Source organism: Nanorana parkeri, unplaced genomic scaffold (genome assembly GCF_000935625.1).
Source record: "Nanorana parkeri isolate BGI_ZX_2015 unplaced genomic scaffold, ASM93562v1 scaffold611, whole genome shotgun sequence".
Classification (NCBI taxonomy): Eukaryota; Metazoa; Chordata; class Amphibia; order Anura; family Dicroglossidae; genus Nanorana; species Nanorana parkeri.
This window is the reverse complement of record NW_017306879.1, coordinates 327,999-349,967: the sequence shown is the minus strand read 5'-3', so window position 1 is coordinate 349,967 and position 21,969 is coordinate 327,999. Positions and strand designations below refer to the sequence as shown.

The window sequence follows — 21,969 nt, the reverse complement described above, 5'->3', positions numbered from 1 at the left end:
TGGCTGTTGTTATTTACAATGCTGGTGGCCACAGTTATCATCCCTGATTTTTTTTTTCACATGTCAAGAAAGGAAGTTGCACTCATTACTTAATTCTGTTCCAAATGGAATCGATATGGCTTGAATGCTTAGGATTGATTTTATGTAGTCTGTAACCAGCTTTGTAATACTAACATAGAGAATGTCAGCAGTTGGACATTTTACATATTAAGAGCTTTAAACTAAAACCATATTCATCAGGGTGTAAATTTTAGTGGTGGAAGACATATCCAATCAAACTTTAAAATATAACATGGTAATACTGTGTTTAGATAAAACACCACCTCCTTGTCCAGGGCCTGGTGTTTTTCAATAAATTGTGCTAGAGAAATGCTCTAGTTGAGAGAAATTTCTTGTTTTGGTAAGACCTAATCTCAAGCTTGCGATACTACAAGTCAAAAAATCCTTAATTCTGATATTGTTCAACAGTGTGGTCTGCTGTCTTTTGAGGACCTCAAACACTCTCTACAACTGACTAGCCATTATTTATTAAGGTATCTTCAGCTTCATCATGCTTTTTTTTTTGTCAGTTACCAGGGGGCCGATTTGACCCTCTCTTCCTCCGGACTAGAACTCATAGCTTAGGGAAGATATGTTGAGGAAACCTCTCTTGACTGTTAACTGTATAAGTTCCTTACTCTGCGTGGAACATCACAACTGGAGAGGTGTTGGAGGGCTTGGTCGCTGAATTGTCCTGATGTGGAGGAGATGTGGTGTAGCCCTATGACTACAATAGTCTCTGTTCTGCATTGTTTGATACAGTATAAAATTGTACATCGCGTTTATTTCACACCTGCCAGGCTTGCTGCCATCTGTCCTTCTAGTTCCTCAGAGTGTTGGAGATGCTCTCATAAGCCAACTGACCTTCTCCAGGTTGTATGGTCCTGTCCTGTGATAACAGATTTCTAGAACAATGTGGTGGAAGTGGTTTCCTCAGTACCTAGTGTCGCTCTTCCTCTGGATCTGAAAATCTGTTTTTTTTGGGTCTAGTGGATAACTTGGCTCCTACTGTGCCGTCTAGGGCTCTTTTGACCTTTTTATTATTTTGCGCCCAGAAGCTCCTTGTCCTTCACTGGAAGAGACCTGATGCACAAACGATTGGAGCTTGAAAAACATTGGTTAATGCTTCCTTACGTTTAAAAAAAGGGCTTTTAAAAAAATATAAAAATGAACGAACACTGTTGTCATTTGAAAGTTACAAGGAATATAACAAAATATGTAAAAACGAAATAAAGATGGCAAAGATTCAAAACGAACGATGGGTTGCAAAAGAGTGCAAGTTTAACCCCCCCAAAAATGTAAATATATTAATGGTAAAAAAAAATCAGGTCTGAGCATGTAGGCCCCTTAAAAGATAACTCAGAGTTGGTAACTGGGGACAAAGAGAAGACAAATCTATTAAATTCTTTCTTCAGCTCTGTGCACATAGAGGAACAGGATGTAACTCAAGTCCGTAATGGGGATGGCAGTGCCATAGCCTCTTCTGAACCCCAATGGCTGACTATTCATATGGTCCAGAAACAGACAAAATTAAGGTGAACAAAGCACCTGGACCAGACGGCTTACACCCATGTGTCCTCTAAGAATTGAGCTTTGTAATTTCAAAGCCATTGTATCTAATTTTTAGAGCCTCCCTGATGACTGGCTTGATAACGATGGATTGGCACAAGGCCAATGTGCCTATATAGAAAAAGGAATCAAAGTCTTTAGCAAGCAATTAAAGACCTGTAAGTTTAACTTCAATAGCTGGGGAGATACTGGGGAGAAAGATTGATCAAGGATCACATGCAATGGTTTTTTCGTAAGCGATACTCAGCACAGATTCACAAAAGACAGAAGACTTTCTTTTTATGAGGAAGTAATAAATTGGACAGAGGAATGGCTGTGGATATAGTATACTCGGACAAGCTCCCTTTGTGATAGCCAATTTTTAGTGAGAGGTCCTCTTTATGGAGACATCAGGGGTCTTTAAGACCCCTAATGTCACCTGGGGACCCCCAGAGAAGCACCTGCTTCACCAGCTTCTCTCCCGTTTCTGTACCAGAGAGTGACAGAGGAATGCGGAAGTGATGTAATACACATCACTTCCTGCATTCCGAAGAGGAGGAGAAGATCAAACGGAGTTCGTGTACTGAGCTCCGTTTGATCTCCGGCCGCAGAGCTGCTGTGCTGGTCCCGGGCTCGCACTGGGCACAGCGGAGCTCAGGATCGCCAGCTGCGGCTGAAACGGAGGGGGTGCCGCATACCCGCACGCATATTACAAGCGATCGGGCGTCTCTACAGACGCCCGAACGCTTGTATGTCAACAGCCATCGCTGGCTGTTTACATTCCAGGCTGATTTCCCGCTCGTGCGCGTCGCCTGGCGGCGGGCAGGAGCAGGGCGGGATGGGACGTTTAAAACGCCCACCCACATTCAAGAAGCTGTTGTCCGGCCGTTTAATTACAACGGCCAGACAGTAGTTGGTTAATCTTGGACTAATAAATTATATAAAACTCAAAATGAATGGGATTTTGACTTTAGCAGAGTGGCAGAGTTTCACAGACCTTTTTAGTAGTTCCGTGAATAATTTTATTTGTAGCCAGGAATTTCTAAAGGGTGTGGGGGTAAGGGTGGTTTATTGATTATGGTAATACATCAACCTATGTGTAAGAGCATATGTCCTTACATTTCCTTACAGTGGAGCACATTAATGGAGTGTTTAGGTGCATAACTACTTTTCTTGAAATAGGTTTTCTACTTAACTTTGGAGAAGCTGGAATAAGTCCGGGCAATCCCTTGATCAGTTTTGGAGACTTTATTATTATTTCGTCTTTATGTTTCATAAGTTAGTGGACCAATATGAATTCAAACAGTAAAAATGTTGCTTTTTTAGAAAATGTAAATGTGCCTAAGCAGTACCCTAAAAATGTTACCTTGAATTCCTCCTAAAAAATAGCAGTGCAGTTCCTGGTATGTGATCTAGGCACTCCAGTACCTACAGCCTCATAGCTGTATATTTACGGTCTGAACCTAAGGCATTGCTGCCTCTGACTGCTAGTCTCAGGAGATTTGGAAAGCGATTTGGTGATGTCCCTTCTGTGCTGCTCACTGTTCTCCTTGCTGGAGGTTCTAATATGAGGAAGCACTCTACCTTTACCAAGATGGCCACCTCCACACAAAGAAACTGTGCAGAAGGCATGGTAAGTTAGTAACAGGGAAAATATCAGCTGCAGGGAGACCATAGGCACTGTAAATGTAAGCTCTCACGAGCAGGGTCCTTCTAATCTTTTTGTATGGTATTGTATTGTAATTGCACTGTCTCCCCATATGTTGTAAAGCGCTGTGCAAACTTTAGGCACTAGATAACTGTATGATAATACTGGTAATTAGTCATTTGCTCTCTGCTTGCCTTTTTTGGGCACAGCTTCCAGAGTTAATTTCCTCTTTAATGATTCACAGTCACTTTATGTGTTCTCCACTTGAGCAGACTGTAAATTTCACTATATCTCTAAAAGTTCCACTCCAGGCAAATTCTATTTCTAGTAGTATTTTGGTCACATATACAATTTGCACTAATTTGAGTTGCATTTCCATTTGCAGATGATTAGTTGCAGTCACTGTTCAGCAGACAATTTTTCACCCGGCTTCTTTGACAAAAGTCAATCAAAAAGTTGAAAAGACAAATCTTGGATTATTATGCAGGAAATTGACAAAATGTGATCCATGTATGGCCATCATAACATCACAAAGCATTATAGAATTTGTAGTTAAATGTGGTGCAGCAGATTACCCTATCAATGATCCTGGGCAGATAAAGTACAAAAGCAGACAATGAGAGCAGGTAGATTGTTCTTTGTTTTTAATGCAAAGTTACCATAGATATTACAAGGAGACCTATAACATAGGTTGGAAGGTTTGTTGTGGATATCCACATAGTAAAATTTTACAGGGGAAAAAATGTCCTGCCATATTCTTTCATGTGTCCTTTTTATTTTATTTTTCCTTTTATGTCCACATTGCCAAAAGTTCAATGTGGGCACTAGCATCTGTGCGGTGAGCACAAAAGAAATGCTAGGTGTCTTCTGTTAGATGTCAAATGTTAAATGGCAGTGCATATGATTTATGAAAAATTGAGGCAACTATAGTCTGCTCACTCTAATCAGTCATATACCAATTGTCAATTTAATCTCCCTGGCGGTATTCCCGACTGTGGCTCGGGGTTAATTTTCAGTACCAAAAGCGGTAACCCCGAGCCACACTCGGGATTACACTGTAGTGTCACTTACCTTGTCCCTATGAGCCCCGCTGTGTCCTCCGCCCGATGCCGGCATCGGTCTTCCGGGTTCCTTCCCTGCAAGCGCCGGCATCGGAGCGGGGCGGAACCGACAGGAAATTCAAAAGTGAAAAATAGAAAAAAATACTGACATAATCAGACTGCCATGAGAGATTTTTCTCATGGGCTTATGTTCAGCATCAGAAAGAACAAGTGCAAGTAAGAAAAGAACGCCTCAAGAACAACTTGCACGAGAGCTGCTGAAATGGCTTGTCAGGCCACACGTTGGGCACCTCTGTTGTATTGTAATTTATATATAGCGCCATAGTTAATTCAAACATACTCCACCCTAGTTTAATGGGGGATGAAAAACACATTTGCACTATCCCTAAGCAAGATACAAAATTGCTTATTATTTTGTTCCCAGAGTTTCTCTCTTTTTTTTAAAAGAAAAAGTTCTATTGTTATAGCTAAATTATGAGATATGGCTGGGTGTCCTGAATTTATAGTGAAAGTATACAAACTGTAAAAGCTCCTGATTTTCTTTAGTGTTTCTAGTTGGCAATGTAAGCACATTGTTCTTGTCATATAAACATTGATGCATTGTATTTAGTAATATATACGGCATACGGCTTTTGGTTTACTACCTTTTGGAACCTGCAGTTAATCATTTTCTGTTTATATTGTACAAAGCAGAACCTAAAACCTACAATACCTTTGCTTTATTTTTCTTCAATTGAGCAAGATTGATTCTTCACTTTTCACCAGGTCTCAGAGCATTGTATGTTAATGCACTTTTTGTTTGTTTTTTATGTACCTTAGTTCGTCCCCTTATCTGCACACTGCCATCTATTCAAGGCAGTAGAAGCTTGCCTATAGTGTCCTATATATAAACCTGCTCCAAAGAAACAGCTAGAAATTGAAGAAATCATTTTTTTTTAAATTATTTATAGGAATGCTGCATGAATAAGAACACATAAAAACATATAGTAGAATTCTATAGCAAAACCTAGTTCAAGTTGGTCTAAATGTATTGCCTCTATTGAATACTCAAACCTTCAATCCATGCCTCACTCGCCCAACCCCTCCCCCCATTCAACCCACCACCACAACTACTTTTTTACTTCTATTCTTTCTCATTCCTGTCCTCTTAATCCTACATAATATAGATTACTAGATTACTCTTCTAGAACATGATAGCGTAAGGTCAATGAAGAAAACACAGGCCGGTATAGCTGCAAAATAACTTTACTACGGAAGGGCATAAGCAGTCAGAACAACTTCTTTTATCCCTCTAACTTTTTATTATTCACTTGTGTACAATCTTTTACTAGCCCCACACCTTACAAACTGATTTTACAATCTCCAATACATTTACTAACAGTTCTGGAGTTAAAGAGTTTATTTATCAATGGATTGTTTATTTATCAATGGATTGTTTTGGTAGATGCTTGCACTACATAGCTGGTGGTAGATCTAAAAGAAATTGTACACAGACTGTGCAATCAGATTGTATTGTGTGACAAGCTTTTTGATGATCTGATGGCATTATGTTAACCCCCATAATTGTATTTCAAATCTTTCACCATCTGAATTTAGGGCCCTCGATTTGAGTAGAGCCCCTGAGGTTGTCATTAAACAGGTGGACAAGGGAGGATTATGTGGCTGAATCTACCCGCCTCCTCTCTAATAAAACCACCTTCAAGAGGGTAATATTTCCAAAACAGAAAAAAGTTTCCTGTTTCGGGATCACTAGTATAACCCTTATTTTAATTACCTACTTAAAGGTAATTCAAAGGTAAAGAAAATCTCAGAAAATCCCCCCTGGGAAGCTTTTCATTGCCTCCTATGGATAGTCTAACCAGTGGCTTGTCTGATTATCTAGATTTCTTCTTGCAACCATTGGTTATGCCCCTTCCAGCTTATATTGGAGATTCCTGTCACCTTTTGGCTAATATGAGGGGATATACAGTACATGAGATGAGGACTTCATTTGGGTTTCCCTATATGTGACCTCTCTATATACTAGCATACTACATGAGACAGGTCTCTCGGCTTTGCAGTTTTTCTTGGGAAAGGGGCCCAATATCAATAAATGTGAGGCACATTTTTTGGTGGAAGCAGCCAGTTTCATTTTACCATAATTATTTCAGTTTTTTAGACCAATTTTATCACACCAATGGCACAGCTATGGGGCTAGTTTTGCTCCAACTATGCCAGTCTTTTCATGAGATACTAGGAAGCCCTTTTTTTATTTCAGCAAATAATCCATTTGCTGTGCATTTGGCCTATTACGCCCATTGACGACCTGATGGTACTATGGCAGGGTGACATTCACCTCATCAATGGTTTTCTAGCATATTGTAATTGCAACACTTTCTATATACACTCACTTTATTAAGTACTCCTTGCTAGTACTGGGTTGGACCCTCTTTTGCCTTCAGGACTGCCTTAATTCTTTGTGGCATAGGTTCAAAGGTGTTGGAAACATTACTCAGAGATTTTGGTCCATATTGAGATGATAGCGTCACAGGCCCAAAGTGTGCCAAGAAAATATCCCCCACACCATTACACCACCACCACCAGCCTGAACCATTGATGCAAGGCAGGATGGACCTATGCTTTCATGTTGTTTACGCCAAGTTCTGACCCTACCATCTGAATGTCACAGCTGAAATTGAGACTCATCAGACCAGGCAACGTTTTTCCAATCTTCTATTGCCAATTTTGGTGAGCCTGTGTGAAATGTAGCCTCCATTTCCTGTTCTCAGCTGACAGGAGTGACACCCGGTGTGGTCTGCTGCTGCTGTAGCCCATCTGATTCAAGGTTCGACGTGTTGTGTGTTCAGAGATGGTATTCTGCATACCTCGTTTGTAATGAGTGGTTATTTGAGTTACTGTTGCCTTTCTATCATCTCGCACCAGTCTGCCCATTCTCCTCTGACCTCTGACAACAACAAGGCATTTTCGTCCACACAACGGCCTCTCACAGGATATTTCCTCTTTTTCTGAACATTCTCTGTAAACCCGAGAGATGGTTGTGCGTTAAAATCCCAGTAGATCAGCAGTTTTTTAAATACTCAGTCCAGCCAGTCTGGTACCAACAACTATGCTACGTTCAAAGTCACTTAAATCCCCTTGCTTCCCCATTCTGATTCTCAGTTTGAACTTCAGCAGGTCGTCTTCACCACGTCTAGATGCATATATGCAATGAGTTGCTCCCATGTGATTGACTGATTTAGCAATTTGTGTTACCAAGCAATTGAACAGGTGTACTTAATAAAGTGGCCGGTGAGTGTACACTTCACTTCAGTAATTGAGGTTACCTTCTTGACTTGGAGTTTGTGCATAACCATCTAGGGCAGATTTCCCCAAGACACATTTTAAGACACATGCCCACAGCTGGCAACTCCTATCTTCAATTTGGGAGTTGCCATCATTCCCGCTGGAAAAGAAATATACCCTTTGGGCAATTTTGTAGGTTACAACGGAACTGTTCCACTAATGTAGATTATCAGATACAACGTGATCTTTTGTTAGATAAGGGTTATGATCCAGGTCTACTAGACCAGGCATACAATAAATATCTTCACCTTTATACATCGTCCTTAGAGAGGTTGAATGAACCCTTAGCAGGGGTCTAGGAGGACCCCATTTTGAAGGGTTTATCACTCACTTCAATGATAGATGTACATTTATTTCCTCTATTATCCACAAAAACTGGCAGATTTTATTCAGCGAACCGAAGTTACAAAACCACAATCTGCAGAAACCACGGGTGGTGTTTCGTAAAGCCAAAAGTGTTAAAGGATTTATTGCCCCTAGTAAATTACACAAATCGGCTATCCCTGTAGACCATATTTTACCCACTTTTCTGTCCTTTTCTGGAACCTTCCAGTGTTGCAAGCTTAGATGCTTGGCCTGTTCTCATATTACATATGGCCAAAATTATTTCTAGGACAGAACTGGTAAAACATGCCATTTGTGATTTTATTCATTGTTCTACTTCCTATGTGGTGTACTTCCTCACCTGCCCTTGTGGATTGATGTATGTGCGTAGAACTGTCAGACCATTGAGGGTTCGTTTTGGAGAACAAAGGCATATTGTGGAAAAAGGGTTCCCTAAATACAATGTGGAGAATTTATCACAACTGGAGCAGACAGAAACTGGAGCAGTTGCCCATGGCAACCAATCAGCATCTCTATTCAGTTTTCTCAGTTGGGATTTGAAAATGAGAGATAGAAGCTGATTGGAGCAGATTTGCATTGCAACCAGATTTTTTCTGCTCCAGTTTTTTTAATTCCCCCCAGTGTCTTGACATTTTTTTTTCTCATCATAACAAAGAACTTCCCTTTTTGCCATCCAGGTTATTTCCACCCAGTTGTCAGAGGGTGAGTGACTGTGTTCTCAGAAATCCTATTTGATTTTCCCTATAGATACTTTCTACTAGTGGCCTAAATGAAAACTTGGATGTCCATATGATTTAAAGTGGACCTTTACACTCAAAAATCAAATTCTGCCAATGCATCCCTCTATGTATGATGATTAATATTAACATAGACATGACAGGTGTAAAATGCTGTGATTTTGAAATAGTTACACTTGTAGAGCATTCACTTCCTGCTTTGAAAGGCAAAATGACTTCAGTTTGCCCAAGCTATGCATCCTGGGAAGGTTACATCAGCAGAGCATTCCTAGGAAATCTCATCTCAGGGAAAGGCATTTTGCTCCCCTGAGATGATATGCATAGTCACACGTTTTCAGGAAGTAAAAGCAGATCTACTAACTTGCCCTTAGTAAACATGGCCACTGTCAGAAGACTGGGGAAGAAAAGAGAAATAAGGAATGCAAAGAATGCAAAGCCGGCAATTATCTAGAAGTATGTGTTTGTAGATTGCCATTACTAAACATTTCTAAAGGTGTGTGTGTTGTTATTTTAAAGATATGGGTAAAGGTCCGCTTTAATGGATTATTTAGTGTGCTTATTTGTTTTTTTGACTTACCCTTAGTTGGGTTTCTCATCATCTGAGCCATCTTATAATACTTGTTGCTATGCATTTGTTAATTCTATAAGGGTTATTCTTCGAGCGATACCACTTCATTTAATTGTGATGGTTTGTGGTGTGTGTGCCTTGTAATTGTAATTGCTGATTTACTTTATAATAAACGTTTATAGGGTTAATGTCTGCTCTCTCTGAGAGACATCCCCTTGTTGATTAGGATTCACCCTTTATTAAGTGTAGAGGTAGTCCGGGAGTTAGGCTGAAGAAGGGGAGGATCTCCTCAAAACATGTTTTGGATACGAGGTGACATTGAGATTGGGACGCCACGCCAGGAGCCAGCTATTCTTCTGTCTATGACAACACATGGCAAGTCACTTCCAATTATCCTTCTACCATCGAGAATCAGCCCATGGCCAGGGCAGGATGGCACCAGCTACAATGTTATTATCTCCCTGTGCATGAATGTGGTTGTTCCTGCTACTTGTTTCAATAATGTTTTGCATTTTAACGTAATACTCTATTAGTCTCTTTGCACTGTGTCCCTTTTTTGTTGTTGTTTTTTTTGTTTTCAGATCTCTGGCACAGCTTTTGCTGTGGCCCAGTCTTTGTAGGCTCTCTACGTTGGAGTAAATCTGTTTTGTGGTTAATGTGTTTTAATATGTTAACTTTATGCACTGGACTGCCCTTTGTGCCCTGTTTTTAATGTTTTGCGGAGTACTCTCCAGTGATAGAGCTCTGGCATCCTGTACATGTGACCCAGTACCTGTAGGCTCTTTCCCTTGAAGTGAATCTCTGTCTCTCTTGATACATTTTACGAAAATGCAGGCAAGCTGCAACAAAGGCAAACTTTTTATACTGACTCCCACTGCACGTCAGTAGTGTGCAAATACACCTTTTGTTACCAAACGTGATTTAATTCTTCTTCTGAATCTTTCTAATTCAGAGGTCCCTGTATGCCTGTTACATTCTAGAATACCCTCATTTACCTTTCTCTTTTTATACAGTATTGTGTGATATCTGCACCCCTTCTTTAAAAAGGACTCTGTATTTGCTTACTACCATGTGGCTTGTAAATACACAGTTAATTAAACTTAGCATTACACTCAGTTTACCTCTTTATATTGTAGCCAGAATTATGTTTTTTACATGTTATAGGACTACGACCTTATGATTATGTGCTTTTTCAACATCCTTTTCTTGCTCATGTGTTTATGTTGTATAAGTTTATATTCATGGCCATTCAGAAGATGAGAATACTGCTGGCCCTTTATTGGCTTCTCTTATATCTGACACATTCTGGCACATGTTCCAAGTATTTATGATTACTGATTTATTTAGATTTACTGTATAAAGATCTAAGTATCTTATACAGCATTAACATGAATCCCTGCCAAGAAAAGCTTCATCCTATATTATCAGGTAGTTTTGTATCTGATATTCAGTTATATGTTTCTTTAGAAATATGGTGTATTGTTTCTCTTTTTCGTAATGAATGCTCATAATTGACCTATATGTGATTTTCCTTTTAGTTTCAACCTTCAAGCTGTACCAACGAGCAAAGCATGTGTATAGTGAGGCAGCTAGAGTTCTAGCCTTCAAGAAGGTTTGTGATGAGGCACCTGCCAATGCTGTTCAGCTGCTGGGAGACCTTATGAACCAGAGCCATGTGAGCTGCAGAGACTTGTATGAGTGCAGCTGCACTGAACTAGATCAGCTGGTGGACATCTGTCTGTAAGTTTTGAAAAATATAGCACTTAAAAGAAAAAAGTTTTTGGCTTCCTGTTTGTTTAGATGATGAAACCATGACATTGGTTTCCACAGTTTCTACACCTTTGGCGCCAGTGTAACAAAGTGTCTTATTCCTTCTATTGTCTGTTCATTGTAGAGGCATTGCTGACCCTTCTGAGTATAAATGGTAGGAAATTATATTCTTGAGGTTAACCACAAAGTAAATCATTTTAAGCACATTTTCCCCCTCTGGAACATGTGCTAAAAAAAGCTGAATGATGTTTAACATATATATTGCATATATTTTTATTGTATATTGCAGTTTACTGAAAAACCTATTGACTCTAAAAAGGAGGGATGAGTGCAGCAGGAAGTAATTATATCCACCAGACTAATAGATAAATGATCATACTGCATTTACATATAAAGGGGATATATAGTACTCAGCCCAAACAGTTATTCTAAAAAAAAATAACACAAAATGCTATTCACATATAACTGTATCTAACAATCTTGACTAGATCTTTAAAAAAATGTAATCAAAGCAATGCTGCGTTGGGAGCATGTCATAAGTAATGTCATATCTTGATTCACATAGTAGTGACTACTGACATATGTACTAAGTATAAATCAACAAAAATAACAGATTAACCAACATATATATAATAGCTGACATGTAAACATTCATGACTGTGACAGTCCCATAAGGGTTTGTGGAATAGTATGTGTTTCATGTATACTTAAAGCGGACATTACACCTCAGTGATAATGTCCATTCATTTATGGTGCCCCACCTTCCTCTCATTAAAACCCTGGAATAACGTGAAAAACATAAAATTGGAGTAGGTGGGGGGGAGCAGGAGAATGACATCACACCGTGCACTTCAAAAGTAAGGGAAAGGTGAGTGTATTATCTAACTATTTTTCCCCACCACAGATCTTTTTTTGCGGTTTTGTGCAACGTTTAAAGAAGTGATGGGAGCCACACCAAATAATCAGTCCTTGTCTGAAGTGTATATCAATAGCTGCACATGTCTGTTGACTCCCAGTGGACAAAATTCTGCAACTGGATATTACTATGTAATTACACACATCCATACCATAGGAAGTTATTACAGATGATACCAAAAATTAAGCAAAAATCATACAAGTTTAATCATTGTATAAAACATAAAGTACCAGTTGGCCAACCTTATACCACATTCAGTCATATATGTTTGGGGTCACTGTAAACTCTCATTGGGCCCATACAGGCTAAGCATTGTATTAACACATTATTGTATTAACATCCAATTTGCAGCAGTGTTTGACTTATGTAGGCTATACACGGTGTGAATTTTGGCCGGATTTCCATGAACCGGACAAAATTTGCAGTCAGTGCCTCTGTTGGCACCCTTCCACCCGGCATCCCTCTATTGGCTATTCAAAGTAGCAGAGTGGGAAATTCTCAGCCGAAACAGATCTTGCTGCCAATTAGCTGTGAGTTTCGTTGGGGGGTATTACAATGGCGGTCACTGTTAGAATACAATGGAAAACAGCAGGGGATTCCTCCATCCTTGCTCAAAAGCATTGATTGAGCAATCTGTTATATTTTCTTTGTTCAGCTCGCAGGATAAATGAAGACAATATAACAAACTATACTCAGCTTTACTGTTTACTCTGGCACCCCTCCTCTCTCTCTCTTCCTATGCACTATTTGTCTGTGTGAGGACACTTGTGATTAATATGATGACTCATCTATGCCCAAATAGAGCACTGGAGTAGGAGGGCAGTAAGTACAGTTCTGCTGAAAAATATATTTTAGGGAACTTCTAATTAGTTAAAAATTATAACATGCAGTAGTACAGGACTAGAAAGAGGAAAAAAGATATGAACATTGGAGAGGGGCGGAGCATGTGCAGGGCTTAATGGCATCTGTCGAGTCTGAATAACGTTTTGTTGCCAGTGACGTCATCAGTGTGTGGCCGAATTATTTTCGTTTGAATATGGAAAATCAATGGTTTAACGTCAGGGCCAGATGCAGATACTGTAGACAAAGTAAATAGTGGCAAGTGACTTTTAAGGACCCTTTATATGGATCACTGGTACTCAGATTCCCCCAGGACTTCAACTATATAATCTTACTTTAAAATGTTGCAGATGAACCCCAGGTAAGGGTAGAGGTGTTGAATGGCAATGGAGGACAAATCGGAGACAGAGAAATGGAGACATGGTTAGGGATAGAAAGGTTAGTGTTGAGTGCAGCCTGCAGAGGGAAGCGTAATAAAGCAAGAACAGAGGGAGTGGTAGAGGAGAATGTTTTCTAGAAACAGGCTGAGATTATGGCAAGCGGGCAGTATTCCAGGGTCAGGCTGGGGTCAGAACAGGCAGCAGTCAGAGTAATTCAGGGATCAGCTGATGTCAGAACTGGGACAGCCTGATGTCCGACCTGGCAGCAGACAAAGTATTCCAGAGACAAACTACTGAGACAGGAACTGGTAGCAAGGTACATGAACAAGATTCTAAGACAGCAACAGGATGCAAGATACCGAACAGGAGCAAGATGCAGGAAAATAATTCAAGGTACAGGGCAAGATACAGAGGATGAATACAGGCTCATGCAGAAAGACCCATCACAAGCCCAGAAGCCTGGGTATGTGATGTTTAAATAAAGAGCCGCTAGCCAGTCCCAAAGCTGGGGGGCTTGTGGCCTGGCTCATTAGCCCACAGCTGACAAAGAAATCTGGGCAAGGTTTAGTGGCAGCAAGTAACCACCAAGAGGAGCTGGGAGGCTGCGAAAGAGAAAGTAGATATCGGTATTTGGTAAATCAAGTTCCTTGTTATGGGCTAATAATATTATGATAAATCCCCACAAACACCACAATGATAGTAAAAGTGCAATACCAGAGATAAAAAAAAGTAATGAGACACAATTCCTGTAGTATTCACAGTGTTGGTGGTATCAGAATTGCATTGCCAAGATAGAATGGAGAGATGCTATATTGTACTAGATGTGCATCCCAGAATTGAGGCACAGGATAGGTTTGTGGTTAATTTTTACAGGGTCCCCAATATTGTAAAATCAGATGAGATAAAATGGAATGTGCAAAAGCAGTAAATGAGAACACTAAGGCTGGCCATACACTGTCCGATCTTCAGCTGGTTCATTATGAACCAGCCGAAATTCATTCAGTGGATGGCCCTGTCGGCACCCTTCCATCCAGCTTCCTTGAATTAGAAAATCGAAGGAGTCGGTCAGAAGATTTTCGGCAAACAGTCACTGTTCATGCATTCTGTCACCCGCCACTGTTAGAATACAACAGCCCAGAGGGAGATTCATCCATCCACGCTAAGCAGGAAGAAATATGTTATATATTTTTTATACAGTCCTCAGGTTGAGCTAAAAATATAACAGTGTATGGCCAGCTTAAAAATAAGCTAAATGAGTGCATTCCAAAACTGACTCCCCCCTTCCTCTCCCCATGCCTTGTTTCCTTCTTTCATTCTGAAGGTAAAAGGTCATCCTAACTAATGGCACTTTTAAGCAAAGATGCCTCCTCAGTTTTCTTTCTATCTAATTACAGGATTTATCAGTACTGAAATACTCTACTTTAATAATTATTTTAACCACTTCCTGTCCAGGCCATTTTTCAGTGTTCAGCGCTGCAGTACTTTGACTGAAATTTATTCCGACATGCAACGCTGTACTGAAATGAATTTTATACCATTTTTGGGGACAGATAGAGCTTTCTTTTGGTGGTATTTAATCACTTTTTTTTTAACTATATAATGAAAAAAATATCGAAAATTTTGGAAAAAAAACTGTTATCCCTATGTTATGTTATAAAAATGTATTATTACCCAATTTTTTGGTAAAATATAAAAGACGGGGTCACGTCGGTTAAATAGACATCAAACATGTCAAGCTTTAAAATTGCGCGCACCCGCTACATCGCAAAAAACTACCATACTCAAAATTGACCACAGCCAACGCTTTAAAAGCTGTTACCGCTCATCAGTTTAGTGTCATCAGTGATTGATGGCCCTACAATTATTGCTCTCACTCCGACGTTCGCGGCGATATGTAATATGTGCGGCGCAATGGATGTAATCGTCGTTTTCGCATGTAAGCGGACTCGACGCATGTTTGCGTGTGCATGTGGGGGCGGGGGACTGTAATTTAAAAAAAAATTATTGCTCTGATATGTGACGTTTAATTTTTTTTGTAACTTTAATTTTTTTAACCCTTTTTTTCCCACTGAACTTTATTGCTATCACATAGGGAGAAAATAAGCTCCCTATGTGATAGCCAATTTGCAGTGACAGGTCCTCTTTATGGAGTCGCCGCCTAGCGGCGGGCATGAGCGGAACAGGATAGGACGTCTAAAGACGCCCACCCGCTCTCAAGACGCCGCTGTCCGGCCGTTTAATTACAATGGCCGGACAGCAGGTGGTTAAAGGGATACTGTCATGAGAGATTAATGGAGGCTGCCATTATTGAACACTCCTTTGAGAATGCTAGTTCCTGGCTGTCATCCTAATGCTTTATACTTGTTTTGAGTCAGCAATTTAGCATTGAAGTCAGAGATAGGTAGATGTGACACTAATTTACAACATACTTATTCTGGGTCTGTGATGGAAACATGTCAAAGTCAGACACAAGCAAGCATCTAGCATTTTTAAAAGAAGGCCTGCGGTGGCAAGCCACATACTACTCTCCTGGCAGTCACTTTAACTCTGACATTTTATAACCATTGCCTCTGTTCACTGGGAGATAAAACAGTGTTTTCTCTTTGGCAGTAAGCACTATCACAGAGCTAAAGCTGTTATCTTTTGAATGTCAGACATAAAAATGATTTGTATCAAGAATACAGTATATTGGCATGGGACAATGTTTTACATTTTGTACATCTCATATGCATAGATTTCTTCATTACCAAGCTCTCACCTTTCCACTCACCCAAGACAGTTTTAGATGCCATAATTATCTTTGTGAGATTCTGATTCCTGCCACACATGTGGATCCAGTTGTTTAGACAGACAAAAACAATGTAAAAAAAAAAGGGTTTCATGCCTTGAGGTTACTGAGGATTATTCATTCTTGAGTTCATTTGACACTTCACAGAAAATGTCAGTGATTTAGAGAAGTGCCTTCTTGGAAGGTACTTGAAAATGAACTGTTTCTGTATCAGTTCTATTAAATACCAAAAGAAAAGCCATGATCAAATAATTATTTGTGCATAGTGATGAGCATCATTTGGTACAGTGCAACAGTTGAATGGAAAGGCCATGATTGTTCTCAGGAGAATGAAACCATAACTCTACAGAAAACTTCCCTCTGGCAATGCAGCTAGATTTGATTCTAAAAACTGGAAGTCCAAACCTCTGAGGGACAATAGGGGCGAAATCCTACACCACCCTCCACCCTCGTGTGAGCTGAACTTGGATCTGTGGTGATGTCAGCTATGAAAAGTGGGACAAAAAAGAATGTATTACATTGTGTGTGGCTTCAATGCACTGAGTAAGAAAAACTAAGGGAGCAAAAGCAAGCATGTGTTAAAAAGAAAAAAAAAATCATATTTCACATATGCAGTGTGCTGACTCCTATTAGTGATGCATGTGAGTGTAGACCATTATTTGTACCTTGTTGTCCTTTGTTATTGTATAAAGCACTGTGTTAGCATACCTTTTTACATCTGTGGTGAGTAAACAGACTAAAGTTATAAATATTCTTTCTCTTAAATTGAAAAACCAAAACAGTTTTGATTTAGACAAAATAATGAGGAAAATATAGGAAAGCTGTCCAAATTGCATCTTCTTTCTAAATAACAAGAAGGCAGCACGCAGAATCGAAGCAGAGTACCCAGGATTACTGGAATGTAGACCAATGTGGAATAGAATTGTAAACAGTGCTGATCCAGAACACAAAAACCTCATCTGTTATATCCAGTCCTCTATCATGCCACAGTTCTGCTTTAAAGAACAACTTTCTTAAGGAATGGGTTGTGTAAATACCATTACTGTTATAAGATAGCATAAAAATTCACTGGTGGATTCTTGAAGACCTCTTGTATAAAACACATGAATTTTACAGTGTACATTTGCAACAGAAACATAATTTTCCAGATTTATAATTAACCACAGCATTTCTGTCTCTCCACATGCACATCACAGGGATTAGCAGTCCCCATTTCAATCCCTACTACTCTAATACAGCTTAGAAGTGGGACCATCACCAAAACCAAGTGCAGTAAAATTCATATACTGTTTTTGTGCTGTTGACCTTTGTGCTCAGTACCTCCCAGTGATATGTTTAGGCCCCAGTGACACTGTATGTGTCAGAGTGGAATCGCCCTAGCCCTGAGCAAGCATCCTCCAGCTGGCCTAGTTATGATGTGGCATTTCCTTTTAGTATATACAAACTTTGACATTATTTTGTTGTATGATAAAAAAATAAGCACGTTCCATACTTACCATTCAATTATGATTCTTAAAGTTAACATTTTGCTACAGTAAAAAAAAAAGTTGAACTCCCCTGTAAAAGAATCTACACCCTGTAAAAGAAGAGACTTAGTGCCATTTTGAATGGGGTGGTAGTGCATCCTACTGCACAAAAAGAGGCACAACACTTTTTTTGTTAACAGGGCACCACAACGACACTGCATGCGTGTTGTGGTGTACTGCAGTGTGTGACATTTGAAATGAATGGCAGAGCACTGAGGTATATTAAGCCTTAATACTTACTTTTAAAGTGGGCATTGAGTAAAATGTGCACTGGGTGTGTCGGATATGGTGTCACCTACTGTGGGTTGTGATCCCTTTCATCAGCCATTATTATTGTCATTACCATGACCTGGCTGGAGGAATCACATAGCCCAGCAGGGGACCAGGTGTTCACACTACATGTTGAGCTGTATTCCAGTACATCAGCATTCGCTCTCTCTACCATCCTGCAGTTAGGTTCCATTCCTAGTTCACCTGCTACTTTCAGTGTGTGTGTGTGTGTGTGTGTGTTTATTCACTTGCTCTTCTCCTCCTCCATTAACTGCATACTTGTTTTATAGAACCCTTGCTAGTAGCCTTTATCTGAGTGGGGAAGGGGGTGAATAGCGGACTTTCGCAAGAGCTGGCCTTCACAAAAAGGGGAACAGGACCTTACCTGTAAACCCTGCCATGTTGCAGACACATAGCATGCTTTATGGTTAATCTGACCCTGTTTTTTTATTATTAGCCGCATTTTACCTTAAGAGTGAATGATATTGTCCTTAAAAGAGCATTTGCTGCTTGGGACCTGTTCTGTTTTGTTGTTTTGTAACTGATTTTCCTTAAAAATTAGGAATAACGGTCTTGTTATAACCTCGCTTAGTTCCTTAAGTATCTTGGGGTGTAGATTATCCGGTCCCAATGCTTAAATTGTATATTGTCTATTGAAACCGTTTATTTACCATTAACTTATGTAACTTTTTCTTTGCACTTAATTATCAGGCTGGTGCCATTTGGTTAAAGGTAGTAATATCTGTAATCTGTGGTTCTAGCACAAGGAGTGTATGAATTGTCATATTTCGTGAAAAAGTAGCATTTATTCCATGTTAAATGAGTGTGAACATTTGGACAAGGATTAGCGATAAAGTTGTGGTACTAATTGAAATTTTTTTCCTTTTAGAACTCTTTTTTTGTTGTATAAATAATTGTGTAACATTTTACATTATTTCAGCGTAATTTGGTGGTGTATCTTCTTTTATGAGCGTATAATGATACTTCATCATGTCTTCTGGGACTCTGCAAACGTAATACTTGTTCTTTTGGAGATCTTAAAATGCCAGAGTGATTCACTTTGACATTTAAGACTTCCCTCATCAGACAGAGGATGTTCTAATTCGGTATTAGGCAACTACAACCAATATGTTCCACCATCTAGATGCCAGGAGTTGTCTCCAATAATAGAATACACACGGGTTGTTCAGACTACAAACTTGTTGAATCTCATTAACTAGTAACATTCTTTAACAGATGTGAGCATAATACATTAGTTCTTTGAAGTGTGTGTGTGTGTGTGTGTGTGTGTATGTGTGTATGTGTGTATGTATATGTATATATCTGTATATAGCATTCTGACCCCCTTCACTTTTTTCAGTTTTGTTATGTTGCAGCCTGATAGTACAGTTGTTTAAATTTTTTGTTCTCCTTAATCTACACTCAGTACCCCATAATGACAAAGTGAAAACAGGATTTTAGAAATGTTTACAAATGTATGAAAAAGAAAAAACTGAAATATCACATTGGTATAGGTATTCAGACCCTTTGCAACAACACTTGAAATTTAGCTCAGGTGCCTCTCATTTCTCTTGATTGTTGCTGAGGTGTTTCTACACCTTGATTGGAGTCCACCAGTAGTAAATTACATTGATTGGACATGCTTGGGAAAGGCTCACACCTCTCTATAGAAGGCCTCACAGCTGACAATGCATACTGTATCAGAGCAAAAGCCATGAGGTCATAGGAACTGCCTGCAGAGCTCAGAGACAGGATTATTGCAAGGCACAGATCTAGGGAAGGCTACACAAAACTTTCTGCTGCACTGGAGGTTCCCAAAAGCACATTGGCCTTCATAATTCTCAAATGGAAGAAGTTTGGCACAACCAGGATTCTTCCAAGAGCTTGTCACCCAGCCAAACTGAGCAATCGGGGGAGAAGGGCCTTAGTAAGAGAGGTGACCAATAACATGATGGTCACTCTGACTGAGCTCCAGAGGTCCTGTATGGAGATGGGACAAAGTTCCCGAAGGACAACCTTCACTGCAGCTCTCCACCAATCTGGCCTTTATGGCAGAGGGGCTAAACGGAAGCTTCTCCTCAGTGCAAAACACATGAAAGCCCGCTTGGAGTTTGCAAAAACAAAATTGCCACTGAAGGACTCTCAGACTGCAAGGAACAAGATTCTCTGTTCTGATAAAACCAAGATTGAACTGTTTGGCCTCAATTCTAAACGTTATGTCTGGAGGAAAGCAGGCACCGCTCATCACTCCCCATCCCCCCCCTCCCCCAATATCATCCCAACAGTGAAGCATGGTGGTGGTGGTGGCAGCATCATGCTGTGGGGGTGTTTTTCAGCAGCAGAGACTGGGAGACTGATAAGCGTTGAGGGAAAGCTGAATGGAGCAAAGTACAGAGATATCCTCAATGAAAACCTGTTCCACAGAGCTCAGGACCTCAGACTGGGTCGAAGGTTCACCTTCCAACATAACGATTCTAAGCACACAGCCACGACAACAAAGGAATGGCTTAAGGACAACTCTGCCCTACAGTGACCTAGCCAGAGCCCTGACTTGAACCTATTAAACATCTCTGAAGAGACCTGAAAATGGCTGTCCGACGGTCCCCATCTAATCTGACTGAGCTTGAGAGGATTTGCAAGGAAGAATGGCAGAAAATCCCCCAATTCAGGTATGCAAAGCTCGTCACGTCATACCCAAAAATACTCAAGGCTGTAATTGCCGCCAAAGGTGCTTCAACAAAGAACTGAGTAGTGTCTAAATACCTAAAGTACATGTGATATTTAAGTTTTTTCTTTTGAATAAATTCTGACCTTTCTAAAATCCTGTTTTCACTTTGTCATTATGGGGTACTGAGTGTAGATAAATGAGAAAAAAGGGAATATAAACAACTGTAGTATCAAGATGCAACATAACAAAATTGTGCAATTCTCTCTCTCTAGAGACATAATTGTCCAGAAAGGCAAGATCCAGTCGACACATGTAGACAAACTCTTTAGATGACAGTATGTGCAGGCATTGCCCTGTAAGTCAGGAAAGCACTTTTTGTGTAAAAGGTGCAAGGTATGAGATATAATACCTGCAAGCAACTTTAGGTGCTGGCTACAAATGTCTGCCTACGGTTTGGGACATTTAAAGTGAACTCAGATTTCCTTTTATATAACTAAAAGTTGAAGGTATTGTCCTTAGTAAGGATCTGAAATGGTCGCAGTTGCCAACATCTATGGAAAATGTAAGTGAGACAAATTGTATTACACAAATGTAAACAGACAGTACGTTTATGATAAGGACACTTATTGTACGTTAGATTGGGTGGGTAGAGAACATACAGCATTTATGTTATTTTTGCAGAGTAAATTTCTGTTTTTGGTATAATCCTAACAAAACGGTATATTTTAAATTTCAGGAAATCTGGTGCTGTTGGGTCTCGACTTACCGGTGCTGGATGGGGGGGCTGTACGGTTTCTATGGTACCTACAGATAAACTGGAGGAATTTCTATTACGTGTAAAAGAAAAATACTACAAAACAGATGAACGCAAATCAGCGTTACTCCAACAAAGCCTTTTTGCCACAAAACCTGGACCTGGTGCAAGAGTTCTGCTGGGGGAAAAGTGAACCCTTTATGGAAAGCTTTCTTGTTTATTGAAATCCTATGATCAGTCTCGGTAAAGCTTTTAAAAATAGTATAAAGATTGCTAACAGTACTACCATTTGATTTGACTACCTGATTCAAGATAAACATGGACCTCTGTTGACATTTGGATCCAGTTTTATGTCTAACCTCCACCAAAGTCCTTTTTTTGTTGCATGCAGACATAAACATGAAAGCCTAGGTAACCCAAACATATTTATTCCTATGAAGTGGGGAACATGGAGGAGATACCGTCAGCATTAGTTTATACCCAGGACAGTTTCCAAACTTGTCTAATCAATTGTACCCCCATCCAAGTCAGCCAAATCAGGTGTCTATGGTCAGCTGTATCTCAAGAACCTCTTGACCTCTGGCCTTTAAAAATGTGCTGGAATACAAAGACACAATTCACAATGTCCAACTATCTATCCGTTCTCCTCTGCATAGTGCACTAACTAAGCAAAGAAAAAGCAGCACACGGATGCTGCTGATGTTGAATATGGTTTACTACCATGATTTGTCACTTATCTGGAAAAAGCATTCAGCAAGTCAAGTGTGAA

General features: G+C 39.8%; 1 protein-coding gene across 1 annotated transcript in view; it reads left to right on the top strand.

The window, feature by feature from the left end:
• GALK2 (galactokinase 2) overlaps positions 1–21,535 on the top strand; it is a 123,648-nt gene extending 102,113 nt beyond the window's left edge. The window contains exons 9-10 of the mRNA XM_018562904.1: positions 10,827–11,028; positions 21,183–21,535. Of these exons, the coding sequence (XP_018418406.1) occupies positions 10,827–11,028; positions 21,183–21,393 (413 nt within the window). The 3' untranslated portion in view covers positions 21,394–21,535. The remainder of the gene's footprint in view (positions 1–10,826; positions 11,029–21,182) is intronic.
• The last annotated feature ends 434 nt before the right edge of the window (positions 21,536–21,969 follow it).